Consider the following 14,955-nt stretch of genomic DNA (forward strand, 5'->3'; position numbering starts at 1 on the left):
TGGTAAGCTGCTTAGCAAACTCAGGGCAAGGGGATTAAAACGCTAACTACTAATTATGAACTTGTTTCTTTTCCAACCACATCTTTCCCAATTCTGCCAACAATATATTCTAATTTTTGCATTCGGGAAATACTCAGTGTTCTTTTGCGTTATTACTTTATCCACAACTTCTCATTTAAGGGGAAAAAGCTACTTTGACTAAAGACAATGTCATATTCTTTCCAACTATTTTGGGGGCAGAGAGTAGTTTCTTCTAATAAGATTCTCTGGATTCTCTTCTCCTGTGAGTCTTCGTAGGAAGGCAGGGGCAGACTAGGCTATAAATCTTCTAGCTGCCCATAACTGAAGTGGTTTGCTGTAGTTTTCAGCTTTTCGGTTCTGCTTGGAGCACGTAAACTCAGAGTAGGTTTCCACTCGCTTTTTACCTTCACAACAGCGTATATGAAACAGCTGTAGGCTGCACTCCAGCTCATAATTTTCTTTTACAATTTTCACTGAAACATCTGCTGAATCCTGCTTACAAATGTAAAGTACAGACATCCCCAAGGTCAAGTGCTTTAAAAATTAAATAGAAGAGTGCAATTTAGATGGTACAACTGGAAAAGACGACATCCTGGCCACCCAGGAATGTCCTTTTCCTTCTCCCTTATCTGAAGTATTAAACCATATCTCTTGTAGGTAATTTCAGTTTGATTCCTGTCCTTCCAGTTAGCTGCTACAGTGAGAGGAGTGACAGGATTAGCGAGATACTTGAGTGTTTTGAGGTGGTTTGGGAGTCATTACAACCTCTCTCACAACCACCACATTACTGAAATGGGAGCTTTGGACTTCCAGATCAATTTCCACATGTGGCAAATGGTTGTACATACTTTTATCTGATTTCTATCAAACACTTGACTGCTCCAAGCTTTGTGTGTGTTCCTCTCTAGGCTTTCAGGGCCAAACTCCTTCCTGAAAATTGCAGTATTTTCAGTGCCTTCAAACACCATTAAGATATATTTATCTGTTTTCTCCTAACTAAGTTTTAAGAACACAGCTGAAACAAATTTTCTAAAAGGATAAGAACAACTTTTGCAAATACTGTGTGCAAATTCTGTACTTCTTTGCTCAAATTACAGAACGAGGATTTTCTGTGTACTGTTTCTGCCACTCCTATCACACTTTTGAGCAGTTTCTCTTTGCATACTTTCTTTGTAGTCATGTCCATCAATGCTGACACCTTCGGATGACTTCAACATTCGGACAAAAATAAATCACAAGACACAGCCAAATACAAAAGAAGAATATAAACAAATTAAAAGAAACCAAGCGTAGTATTTCTCATAGGGGCAAATTATAAAACTTTCCAAAACTCCATCTTAAAAAAATAGAATAAGCAAGTTCAAAACTTTTGTTCCTTTTTACTTCATAGTTTCATGATCCCAATAGGCATAAAATGTTTTAATATGATTTAATACAAAAATTATCTGAAATGCAGAAGATTCTTCCCATTCTAAATTATAAAATACAAACACTGTGTACCTACGATTTTTAAAATGTTGTAGCAGTCTATTCCTTACAAATTCTTGTGTGTCTGAGAGGTCAAGCAAATATATGAATTGGATCTGTTTTCGTTTCAGCGATGGTACATTAAATATAGACTAACCTGAATCCTAAACCACAATTCTCCCAGAGTAAAAACGAGTTAGAACCACAATGCCTCAAAATCTGGATGTAGAACAACTTTCATATTTTACATCTTGAACTATGGTAACAAAACAGATATACTCGTCGTTGGCTCTGAAATTAAACTCAGATTTATAATAATATAATTATTATAATTTGAGATTATAAAATTTTAATATTTAGCAAGAACTATTGCTCTTCTACGCTGCCAGTCCAGCTGAAGGAATCACAGAGCTGCTCCCATTTCCTTCAGCAAGAGTAGTCATGTAAGGCTGGGAACTTATCCTCACGCTTTGCTAATTTGAATCCAGTCACATAAAAGTTTCTCGAAAATCACAGCTTCATTGCCACAGCTTCTCTACCAGTGCTCTGCTTCATACACAGGTGTGGATGTTGCCCGTGCAAGGAATGGTGTCACTGTGCAGGCACCCTCCAGGTGCACCGATAAATGACAGTCGGTGGCATCCATCCAGCTCAAGGGAGATTCTCGATCATACAACAGTTTTTTTAAAGTGGTATTCTGGCTCCAGTTGCTCATTCACAGTCACAGCAAACATAGAACATGCAAACACAAACATACAGAACACACAAAACGCACTCAGTGTAGCAGGATAGAGGAAATGTTGCTTCTCTGTGCAGCTGGGTAGAGTTACATGGTTAGAACTCAACATGCCCAAGTTTCACATCTTTTATCTTGTAGGTGTGACTCTTCAGACAGTTACCTAGGGAGGCAATTTGGTCAAAAGAATTCATGAAAGTTTTTAGGTCTCATAAAGAATTGAGGCTCTTCTTTAATGCCTGTATGTGCTGGAATATAACTAAAAATATTAAACCATTAAATCTTCCTCCACTTGATTTGGATGTCTGTTACGCAAGTAAGCATTAATAACCACTATTATTTTTACGAGTGTCGCAAAGACAGCAAAACCAAATTTCTTATGTGCTTAAAAGTTACATACAACACACCAGCATTTATTGTGCCAAATCACCCCATCCTCTCGTGGGCTTCCAGCCCAAGATGATGGTCATATCCTTCTGCTGAATTGAGCTAAATACTATGAATTAAATCATTCTTTTAGAAAGCATGAATAAAGGGGTCATTTCAACAGTCTCTAATCTTGCCTCGCAACAGAGAAAATAGGAACAGCTGTTTTTTAGGAGTCTTTCCACAACAAGTCTGTAACTACCAACGCCTACTACCTTCACTATGAATTCAACATGCTGAAAAAATGAGAAAACATTCAGAATACTCATGTAAATATCCACTTTTAATACCTAAGTATTTCACAGTTGAAATAAAGTCGTACAGTGTGGCAACAGTATTCAAATATTCTCCCTCTTTGAGAGAAAATCATTTTCTCAGGAAAACACTTAATTAAAAATACATGTTTGCTGCAAATGCTAGACATTTTGACTGGGGAACGACCTATACTTTTCTCATGGTGCTAAACCACAGAAGGAAGCAGTTAGCACTGATACTTGGAATGTCACCTAATAGCGATAAAACAAATCAGAAACATTCGGACAAAATTGGTGGGAAAACATATGGCTTGGTTCTGTAACTAGATATTAACATTCAACCTTTAGGGAAATGCACGGAGATAAGTGCCACCGCATCCTCACTGTGAGGAAGGGACTGCAGAGTCAGCATATGTTTCAACATAAGCAGCGTATAAAATGTTTATTCTGAGCACAAAACTTCAAGGCTGGTCCAAAATTCTGTAGTTATTGGCATAGGTCCCATAACTTCAGCAGCCTGCAAATCATGGTCTTATTGAATAGAAGATAACGAATCTGCACTATTTAATGCTTTTATTGAATGTAGATCCATTCTTTGTAAATCATATACTCTGTTCTTGCATGTCCAAATCTCCAATATATTGTAATGGGAGTGCTGAAGTAACACATAGACACCCCCACTCCCTACCCAGAAAAAATACTACCTAGGGTATACAATTAAATGCAATTATATTTTGACCAAGTGTGGGGTTTTTTAAAATTTTATAGGCTGCAAAGGCTTCTGCTGAAAATATACCTAAATTGGCCATTTATACCATTTCATCACTACACTAGAATCAGTTGATCCCAAGTTTTCTGTTTCCCACAAGTGCAGGCCTAATTGCAGCCCCTACAAATGGTGGCAGAAATCCCAGTTCCACTGAAACCACAGAGACTTTTAGCAATTGTCTGTACCAGTGATTTTCAACACGCCTGAATTTCAGGTGCCTACTCTGTAGGTATGGACAGGTGCTAATTGTCTGTATTTCCCTTACTGCCAACAGAAGTACAGCCAATACAACCAGCAGAGTCGAAATGGGGCTGCATCTCGTCCTAAAGTCATTACTTACATCTGATTACCCAAAGAGCATGTTGGACACTGTCGACTTGCACTTGAGCCACCTCTCCTGCAGGTGTCTAAGCTCCCCTGCTCACGTTCATCCCCCTGTAGGGCAGATAGCTGAAGCCAGGGCAAGTCAAATCCCACCTCTGGATTTTTTTCTTTTATAACCTTGCTACTGCATGGCAGCATTGGCAGCTAGCTTGTGTTCCAGCCCACGGATGAGCTTAATTTGACAAAAATATGTCTTACTAAGAATTTATCCTAAGGCATTTATGGCAAGCAGCGAAAAGACGTTTTGACAGTAGATTAGCCTACAGAAGCCTAGACGTTAAATGAAAGCAAACCATGGAGTCGGTAATAAATCTCAATTATATGTTGCAGCAAAAATCTATTTTAAAAGAATCCTACTGAACCCTAAAATTGTTTTTGGTTTTCATCTGGCATTAGAGACACTAAGCTGCTTCTCACAGATGGACTTAAGTCTTATCTTTCCACTGCTACTCTTCCTTTAGCTGGCTTTTTTGCTTTCCAAAATTTATATAAAAAAGGTCAGTACATGTGTTTGCAAATGTTGGGGTCTGGGGAACTACTTTTCCTCAAAAAAACATGCCAATGACTTTAACCACTAGCCCAATGCCTGCACCAGCCACAAACATCTCAACTGAAATTCCAGAAAGGCCACGGTCAGGTCTTTTATATAATATAATAATCAGGCCCTAATATACATTATCAAAGGCAAGCAGACAGTGTTTCAAAATTGTTTGCGCTCTGGCACCCTCAAAGTAAAGAAGTTTCTCCTCATATTCAGATGGAACCTCCTGTGCTTCAGCCTGTGTCTGTTGCCCCTCATCCTATCGTTGGGCACCACTGAAAGGAGTCTGGTCCCATCCTCTTGACACCCACCCTTGAGATATTTATAAACATTGATGAGATCCCCTCTCAGCCTTCTCTTCTCCAGGCTGAACAGACCCAGGTCTCTCAGTCTCTCCTCATAGGAAAGATGCTCCAGACCCCTAATCATCTTTGTATCCCACTGACAGACTCCTTCCAGTAATTCCTTGTCCTTCTTAAACTGGGAGCCCAGAACTGGATGCAGTACTGCAGATGTGGCCTCATCAGAGCAGAGTAGAGGGGGAGGAGAACCTCCCTCAACCTGCTGGTCACACTCTTCCTAATGCACCCTTTCAGAAGAACTTTGTAGAGCAGCACTGTGATTTAGTCTAAAAGTGATGGAGCAGAAAGTAACTCTGCAACAGGTGATGTTTTAACAACACCCTCACCCACCTCTCCCAGCAGCAGGGACCAAGTTTCTCATCTTACGTCAGTGGGAAAGTTGAGTGAGGATGCAGAGCACTGCTTCTGAGAAACTGAGCTCCAGTGGTATCTCTTCTGCTTCTCTGCCCATGAAAGAAGCTTACTGCTAGGATCACGCCAAGAAAGAGCTACTGCTGACAGAATATGTGAAAACATGCACAGCATAAGATAACCAATATTTCGATGAATGCAAAAGCTAACGTGTGGTCTTAACTAGGACCTTAACTTTATGAATAAAATGCTGCATTGCTCTGAGAGTTGATACTTTTCAAGACACCAGGTCAAAAGTGAACCACGGGAGAGAGAAAGATGAGATGTGAATGCAAAAAAGAAGTCAGATGGGAGTAATAATCTACAACGTGTAAAACTGGCATTGCCCTCTTTCTAATGGTGCAGAATACTCCCTGGTTATTTGGGTGACTGAAGACAGAATAAGCCAGGTCAGCAGGTCAGAATAGAACAGGTCAGCAGCTCCCTAAGATTAATAATTTGCTGTTTTGGCAACAGTTTGGTGCTTAACAGAAGAGACCCCAAACCTCCAGGTCACACATTTCTCAAACAATAAAAGCAAAAAAACTCCATTTATTTACATTAACAGGAACTGAGAAGCAGTTTTTTTGAATTATTGCAGCAAACTCGAATGATGTGTGAAATGAAAATTCTGTGTCCAGCTCCCAGAGGAGAAAGACTCTGTTGCGTTCAGTACATGGAGGCAGAGATAGATGCACAATTTCAGGCTTGAGGAGACAGCCAGGAAAGTTTACCACACCCAGCAGGCGCTCAAAGATTTTCAAACAAGCACTCCAGGAAACTGAAGCACGTTCTGAAGTTAAGTTTCCTTACTGTTTTCAATGCAGAACCCCTTAGGCTAACCTCCCTATGTAGTCAGCTAGCTGGAGCCTGTACAAAGAAATTCTGCATACTAAGTTGGAAAAAAAAAAATCCTAAAGATCTTTCTAGATATTTGGAGGGGAAACATTAAACAACCCTCACTTTCCCATCAAGTTTCTGTGCATCCTGAAAGTTTTTCTCATGACACATGCATTGCTAGAATCCAGTGACAAACAGGCTCTGACCTGTGCTGACTTGTGTATCTTAGGTTTGATCCTGCCTGGTGCTGAGCACTCTCACACTGCTCTGTATGCTTAATTCCTAGCAACTGAACGGTCTCAGAGAAAAATACATTGAGACTGTTGAAGGGTTGAAAACCACATGTGGATATCCTACATGTGGATTTCCTACATGCTCTTAGTCTGAGGCTGATGTGTTCCACTCAGGTCGTTCTGGGGTTGCCAGAAAATGGAAAAAAAAAAAAAAAAAAAAAAAAATCGATGAAGCCATTTAGCTTGAACTGGAAGACTGATACGCTGTTTTTCAGTAATAAAATCCCCACTTTTATTCAATATTATTTTATTAATAAACATTTAACACTGCTTATTAAAAGTTGTGTTACATAGTATAGTCATATATCTTGATATTTATGATTGCAGAAAATGAGCAGTAACAGTCTCTAAAGTTACTTCAATCTTTTGCCTTAAATCTTCCTCTTGGCAATGATTAAAACCTTGATTAGTTTGGCAGTGGGCTTATTTATGGTCATTTGAAAGTACTAAATGTCAAGAAGTTGGAAAACATTGCTCAATGAGAGGTTTGGAAATGCTTGCTAATTTAGCTATTGATTCATTCATCATTTCCTTGATCACTTTCTAAGTACATGCAACCTGGTGAAATAATGAGTTTGCTTATTATGCGTTTATCATTAGTGTTGAGAAGCTCACACTAAATCATGAAATCCGCTCCCCACAAGCTAAGGACAGGTGACCTGACTCGTTATACACTTAAGCACACAAACGCCTTCACTCACATGAGCAGAATTAATGAGGAGAACTGATAAAACCATCGTTCTTCAAGACCCTGAGCAACCTGATCTAACTTTGAAGCTTGCTCTGCTGTTAGCTGGGGGCTATGGGGGGATTGCGTGACCTCCAGAGGTTCCTGCCAGTCTAAATTTTTCACTATTTGATTTCCTACCTTGTACGGGGAAGTCCCATTTGCCAGTTCTGTAGCAAAGATGGAAAGCCAGAAAACATCGCTCTGCTTCGGCGCTTCAGTTCACTCCAAAATTTAAAATGAAAGCAGGTTTGCCCCAAAATGGGCCATAATTGGAGCACCTATGGTACAGCCCAGTGTCCCAACACACTCTACAGCGCAAGAGGCAAACCACTGATGTAACAACATCCTACCTTGAAGCAGATACATTGACTAGAGGATGCCCCAGAGAAGCCACAAGCCTAAAGAGTGTGTAGGATATAGCCAGAAGGGCAACACATTTTTGTTTTAGAATCTGACAACACAATTAGAATTATTAGAAATTTGTAACTAATAAAGTTACTAATCCATTCATAAGAAAGCTAGGAAAGGAAATTCACAACAAAAGAAGTGGGGAAGGAGTCAGTTATTTATGAAGCTATATTAAATTCCAAAACATACAAGCTCTTTTTCAGTGGGTAAAAACACTAATATTTTTGTATAAGTATCTTTCAGTCCAATGGCCCACTAATAACAAAGTTACTCCCTCCTTTGCTAGCTGCAGTTTCAAGAAAAATAAATCAGGAGCCCCCCATACTACAAAGGGAATATACTTCAAAGGGCCCTTCTGCTTTTTCTTTCTACTCTCTCTCTTCCTATCTCTTGAGCAGCCACACTTCAACTCACATTTATCCTTGGCACCTTAATCAGCCAAAGCATTCACTAATTTTTCAGTGAGGAAACGCACTACCAAGCCTAAATACCTATAAAGCACTTAAACAATGAAGTGTAATAATTTCCTTAATTTCAACTTAACATTTCAGGAAATAAACCCTGTAGCCAAACTCCAATTACAGTTAACACTCCCAGAAGTGCAGTCATTCCGACAGCGTATATTTTTCCAGACAAATGATATTTTAATGGGCCTAAAGGGTAGATAAAAAGGGTTCATGTACGCATATGATTTTTATGCTTAATCAACAGAGCTTTCTGTTTCTAAATAGAAATACACACTTTCTTGTATGTGAAGAACACATGGAATTCAGGAATACACTGTATGTTTAAGGCAGTGAAACACACTCATATAAAATGCAGTGAGCTTTTTAATTTAAGTAAATGTTATGCATAACCTAGACTGCACCTAAACACTAGAAGGACTCTTTAAACCTAGTCTTAAACTAATTTAAATCAATAGTAAATCCAGTGACTGACAAAAAAAAAGCCCTAATAGTACTTAAGTACTAATAAAACCCATACAGCTATGATATAGTTAACAAATCCTTTGTTTGATTTGGATCTCACTGTGCCCACTGTTTGCAGCAGAATGAGCTCTCAGATGAACCTTGGGTATCGGAAGGAGATGACACAGGGACTGTAGTTTATTCTGATGAATATCTCCTATTTAGTTCATTTTTAACTTCTCTATGTAAGAGTATAAAGGAAAAAAAGATAATTTCAGTAAAGTCCTCACAGTCATTTCTTTGTTGCCTTTATAGCTCTTTCCTGTCCTATTTTTGTCAACATTAGCTAACAAACATACATAAACACGTTTTGTTATTCAGACCACTACTCCTACTGAGTATTTTTCACAGGAATGAAGTTACTCCTGGTCACAGGAGTTTGCAGGATTTAAACCGGGTATTTCAAATGCTTTGGATTCGTTACTTTCTTACTCTGCCACTAAGAGAATGCATGTATCAGCAACAGACAGAAAAATAAAAGTCAGAGTCTATGAACAGAGAGTTTTGGACATAATAAGATTTCAAGATTTTGATATTCCAGCTGCTTTCAGTGTTAATCAGCTGGTGCTGTGGTAAGTAGTTAAAATGTTATATGTTAAGAATAAGGAATTAACTTTGCAGTTGCAGTTATGAACAAAATAACAGGGATGTTCACGAAAGAAAGTCAAATTAAGGAAACAAAGACTTATGATAAGTATCTAATTCCATTCTCAAAAGAACAAAAAAAAACCCCATGAGATGGGCCACAGCAAGCGAGACCAAATGTCTGTTTAGCCCCATATTCTCGCCCTGACATCAGCCAACTCCAGATGTTTAGGAGAAGCACAAGGACAGACAATGCCACTTCAAAGAGTCATCTGGAAGAGATGGGACTTCTGGAGGTCACCCAGTCCAGCCCCCTGCTCGAGCTGGGCTTCCCCTTCTGACTCCTGCCAAAGATCTCACCCACTCCAGCAGTTCTCAGTTCAGGAATTTTCTGAGCTGGAAGCAACGCCTTTGCACTTTCTTCATTATCTACTAGCAGATAGTTCAAGAAAATCTTAATTTACTGCCTCTGACATTCCTTATCTTAATGTTTAGTGATTTATGTGTTCAAAGAGCTCGGTTTCAACCACTCCTCACTCCTCCAGGGCTCCACTACCGAGACTCCACAAGACAGAGGGCAAACCCCATTACGCAGCCCATAAGATCAGTCAGAAGTCCAAAACTGCCAGTTCAACACTCCAAAGAGAAACAAGCGAAATTACACAAGATGGTGTTACTCAGCTGTCTGCTGCCTTTGTTATTTCCCTCAAACTCTAGTGTTTATGTACTCCAATAGAGAAAAGCTATTTTTTAAACATAAAATAACAACCCAAACAGAAAACAGTGCATTCGAATGCCATACGCCCAATACCTATTGTCACAGGCCCCCGGGCGGCAGTGCCATTGATGTCTGCAGTCTGTTTCAGTAGCACCTGGGACCTCGCAGCATCAGTCTCACCCTCACTGCTTCATGTCAAAATAGAAACTAGTTATTCTTTGTTGTAAAAGAATCCTCAGTCCAACTCTGAGCCTAACCCCATGAAAATCTATGAGTGTCTTTCCACTGACTTCTGGGCAAGGTAAAATGGTTTCACGGAGTGCTTATCACCTACAGCTTTCAAACAGAAGTGTGTAAATACTACTGCTTTTAAAGTGGGGAAACTGAGGAAAGGGGATTTGCCTGGGCTCAGCCAGGAGATAAGCGACACACAGCTGTTCCGTGACTCCTGCTGTACCTGCGGGCTCACACGGCCTCACTCCAGCACACTGTGCTGTAGGTGGTCACTCTGCCGGCTACCACATGGTCACACTCAAGAGCAGGAAGCTGAAAATCAAACAAGTGACTTTGTGCTACCCCCTGCAGAAACCCCTGCGCTGGCTGCTCTCCTCGCTGGACAGCTGACAGGGATACGCACACAGGCTGCAAACGCGCTGGCTCGCGTTCCTGGCTCTCCCTCGCCGCTACGCACCGACCCAGCAACACCGAGCAACCACAAAACCGGCTCTGAGCACCGCGGCACCCTGGCAAACCCGGGGCAGGGTGCGGAGGTGTGTTCCCAGCAGGTGCTGGCGTTCCCGCCGCCCATGCTCAGCCTGGGTGCTCCCCCTGCTGCAGCGCGGCCAGGCGAGGGGTGCCAGCCCAGCGGCCCCCGGGCTGCGCGCAGCGGACCGGCTGCTCGGACCAGCGAGGCGCTCAGTCTGGCTCTAATTAGCTTCGGCAGCCTGATGTTCGCAACAAGAGTCAGCGCTTTGTCCGGGGCGCGCTGGGGACCAGAGGGCGGTACGCGTCCTCCTGCCTTGGCCATACGCTCTTTGGGGAGCCGGGAACAGCCCGAGGCAAGCGGCAGCGACCGCTTCTCCGCCGGGACTCAGCAGCGGGTGGCCGAGCGCTTTCCCTCCCGAGGTCGCACCCTCGGCTACTTACACCGGGGTGGGCTGGCAGGGGAACTGGTTCCAGGCGCACTTGTACTGGGCCTGGACGTAGCTCTCCGTCCCGTCCAGCACCGAGCAGCTCACGTTCTTGTTCACTATGTAGGCGCACCAGTTCCTGGGGGTGAAAAGGCAAGGGCCGTCAGGGACGGGCAGCGGCAGGAGGGGGCCCGCCCGCCCCGGGCCCCCGGCTGCCCCAGCCCGCAAGCCCACCCGCCTCAGCCCGCCCCGGCTCGCCCCGCCGCCGGCAGCGGCTCCCGCGGCCCCCTCCGGGGCGGGCGGTACTCACTTGCTGCGGGAGCCCGGCCGGCTGTACCGCAGGTGCGGGGTGGCGTGGCTGAGCCCGGCGCCCAGGGCGAGGAGGAGCGGCAGCGCCCAGCCCGTGGGCGCCGGGAACCCCGGGCACAGCTCCATGGGGCGAGCGGGGAGGGCCGCTGCCTCTCCGCGGGCTCCCTCCGTCCGTCTGTCCCTCCGTCCGTCCCGCCCGCTCCCAGCTCCCTGACTGACGCAAATCCCCCCCACCCCGTTTCCGCCCTCCGCGGCGGCTCCGCACCCCGCTCCGGCCGAGGCGCCGCTCCCCCCCACGCCCGGCCGGCCGGCCCCGGCCCCTGCCGCGGCCCCGCTCGCTCCCGGCCCCCCGCCCCGCTCTCGCCCCCGGCCGCGGAGGAGCGGCGCTACGCGCAGGGGCAGCCGCAGGCCCCAGGCGCTTGAGCGGGACCCCCCGGGGGCAGCCCTAGCGCCCCGTCCCCTGCCCGAGACGGCCGGTGGGCGCCCCCGAGCCCGTTTTTCCCACTGGAAAGCTGATGTGGGGAGAGTCGGGCCCCTGGGAAAGAGCGGGGCAGGCAGGGGGCCATGCCTTCTCCCCCACGGGCAGCTCCCGAGCCACGGGCAAGTGGGGCTGTTTCGGGCCCCGTGGACTCACGGCGCGTGTGAGGAGGTTCTGGCGGGCTCGCTGCTCCTGTGGTCCCGCTCGACGCCGCTGGCTCCGCAGGGTTGGTGTTACTTTGCGTGGCCCAACAGCTCGTTCCGACCCTTGGAGCTGGGGGGGCTGCTGGTGGCTACACCTGCAAGGGACATGCCGTAGGCCATTGTTCACAAAGGGAACCATTCGCTGGGCCACGAGAGCGATGGCTGTTCAAATTCACTCAGGTGTTACAGTCTAACTCGGGCACCTTGAGTGGGTGACCTGCTCATGCAAGGGCGGCTTGCCCGTGCAAGGCCATCTGTGATGGGTCCCACTATGGTCCAGACCACAGGGAGGCTCCTCTGTCCTCCTCAGCTCCTGCTCTTTTGGAGCGATTGGTTTGGATTCAGGCAAAACTGAAAAAAGCATCAAGGCTGGGCCAGGGCAGGCTGCTCCTGCCAGAGGAGAGGAAAGGAAGGGAGAGAGCCGTCCTTGGGTGGAGCAGAGGTTGGGTAGGAGATTTGGGAGCAGTGCCTGCTGCTGCCGAGCCTGACCAGTCCCAACCCAGCCCACTTGTTCCAGGGCCTCCCATGGCCACAGCAGCCACTCGAGCTTTCTAGGTCTCACATGCAGGCAGCAGGGCTAAGCCTTTTCTTCTGCTGTAGGCAGCAGCCTGCCTGAGCTGAACCTGGTCCTCATCATCTGCCCCGACCTGCTGAAACAGGCAGGTTTCATCTGCCAGTCTTGCAGTGGGTCTCACCCGATGCCTTCACTCAGCCCCTGAGTCTGACAGGGAAATTAGCTTTAAATGCCGAGGTCAAAATTATGCTTTCAGACTGCTTTTTAGTAATTGTTTCGCTGGAAATGTGCACTAAAGCTTTCTGCCCCCAAGAGAAATGTGCCCTGTTACAGATGGGTAGGAACACTTTGCTGGTGATAAGTAGCAACGGGAAAAAAAGAGATTATTATTGTCGCTTCAATCTGTCCTGTTTCACTTGAAAAAATTGCACCCTTCTAACACTCTACAGCTGCTTTGGAGAGGGTAGCACCTCACTGTCTAAGAAATTATGCTTCAGGCAAAGATTAAACAATTTGCTGTGCCACTGTTTACATTTGCAAGAACATGCCATTCAGGCATCATTATTTGTGCTGGCAGAAATTATTTGGAGTTTCTCCAACCTGAAGAAAGCAAGACTACAGCCCTTAAAAAGCAATGAAGAAGGCTCACTCTTCCTTTTTACCCTCCTCGTCCAGTCAAGGAACTCATGAAGTTGGTCCTTTTCCAAAAGTGATGAGCAACATGGAAGAGCTGTACATTGTCCCACAACGGGAAAGTTGTTAAATAATGAAGGACTGAGGTCATACCCATCTTGAGAATGACTGCATAGTACAAAAATTAATAGGCTGATTTAAACAAAATGAGCATGAAACAACAGTCCATTTCCGTACGCAAAGCATTGAGCTTATACTTCGGTGAGGGGAGATAAAGCAGATGTTGTCTGATTTGCCATAAGGGCACCTTTCTCATCTGTGAACCGCAGACTCGATTGCATGGTCAAACGTAACATGGGGCTCTGTTAGAAGGAGAGTTGCTACAGCCTTTGCTTACCCCATGGATATGGCAGATAACGAGTCAGGAGCTGCCTGTAGCTTCAGGACTCTGTCCTTGGAAAAATGTTTACTCAAGAGCTGTGCAAGAAAGTCTCTCTCTTGATTTCTGATGTAAAGGCATTGTCCATTTACTGTCTGGATCAACTGCTTTGTAAATATTATGAAAAAGGACTTTAATAGTATTTGCTGCCATTACATTAAAAGGGTGCATGAGACTTCTTCCACTGCAAAGCACAGTGTATTTTTGAGTTAATTTCATTTAAAATAATCCATAAAAATGAAAAGCAAAATCCTGTAGGACCATTCACTTCTCCTCGCTGAAACCAGAGCTCTGTGGGAAGTTGAATGCAGGTGCTGTTGCAGGGAGTGAAGTTTTATACGTGGCTGTGTGACAGCTCGGTAAGGAGTAACAGCAGAGGATGACTTGTGCTGAGAAGTATTGAGCTGAACAGAGATGGATGAATTTGGGCTGATGCACACAGCTGACCTCAACTCCTCTGATACTCACACTGGGCCTGTGATATCAGCTGATCCAACAACAACCAGGACAGAAACTGGGCTCTGCAGGGAGGATCTTCAGCTCAGGTGCACACTGGACATGTGGTCCAAGCTCTGCTCATGGCTGCATTTTTTCTATGGGTGTAACTAGTTTTATTTCAGAGTGTAAGTATGAAGTTTAATAGTGCTCTCAAGGAGACAGCAATGCTCACACTTTATTTTTCTGTCTTGTAGCCTCTTGTCTCTAAAATTCACAGAAATCCCAAGACAGATGATTCTTGCAGTACATGGAAAGCATCCCTCCACCCCTCCCTCCAAATGGAGTGTGTAGTCTGTGATTGCACTGAGGAGCGCTTCGATGGCTGGCGAGGTCAGTTCACGTGTCGCTGGGAGACGGAGATCACAGACGTGAGTCCATAAATCCTTTTAAATTGTTTTAGAGTTCTTGTTTCTTTACTAAGCGATCTGGGTGTGTTTTCAGCACCAAGATAACCGCGCTTTCATACTTCCTAACAGGATAATGACGGGGAAACGGCGGGAGCCACCACGTGCAAGGGTCTGCCAGAGAGAGAAAGGTGCACAGAGTGGGTGAGCAGAATAAATACCAAAAACATTATGAGAGTGTTTACTGCAGAACTCCAAAAGAGAAATGTGTCTTTGATGGCGTGGTGCTTGGAAAGACTGCCTGTTCTCCCTGCAATTTACTCTTCTTTGGTATCAGCTATTTCTGTGGATTTCAGCAATAAATTGATTTTTGAATTCTGGGTTCCTTTTCTTCAGGATCACTGCCTCAAAAAAATCACCATAATAACTTGAGATGAGGGGGTTTTTTAGAGGGGTGTTTGTACTCCATTGACACTTCTCCTTAATAAAAAAGCTCTCTTGTCTAGAAACATTCT

General features: G+C 44.6%; 1 protein-coding gene across 1 annotated transcript in view; it reads right to left on the reverse strand.

Annotated features, from left to right (window-relative positions):
- Positions 1 to 11,525, reverse strand: part of EMILIN2 (elastin microfibril interfacer 2) — a 32,206-nt gene extending 20,681 nt beyond the window's left edge. Inside the window, exons 1-2 of the mRNA XM_065628528.1 lie at positions 11,333 to 11,525; positions 11,039 to 11,161 (exon numbers count right to left, since the gene is read on the reverse strand). Of these exons, the coding sequence (XP_065484600.1) occupies positions 11,039 to 11,161; positions 11,333 to 11,457 (248 nt within the window). The 5' untranslated portion in view covers positions 11,458 to 11,525. The remainder of the gene's footprint in view (positions 1 to 11,038; positions 11,162 to 11,332) is intronic.
- Between the last annotated feature and the right edge of the window lie 3,430 nt (positions 11,526 to 14,955).

Source organism: Caloenas nicobarica, chromosome 2 (genome assembly GCF_036013445.1).
Source record: "Caloenas nicobarica isolate bCalNic1 chromosome 2, bCalNic1.hap1, whole genome shotgun sequence".
Taxonomy (NCBI): Eukaryota; Metazoa; Chordata; class Aves; order Columbiformes; family Columbidae; genus Caloenas; species Caloenas nicobarica.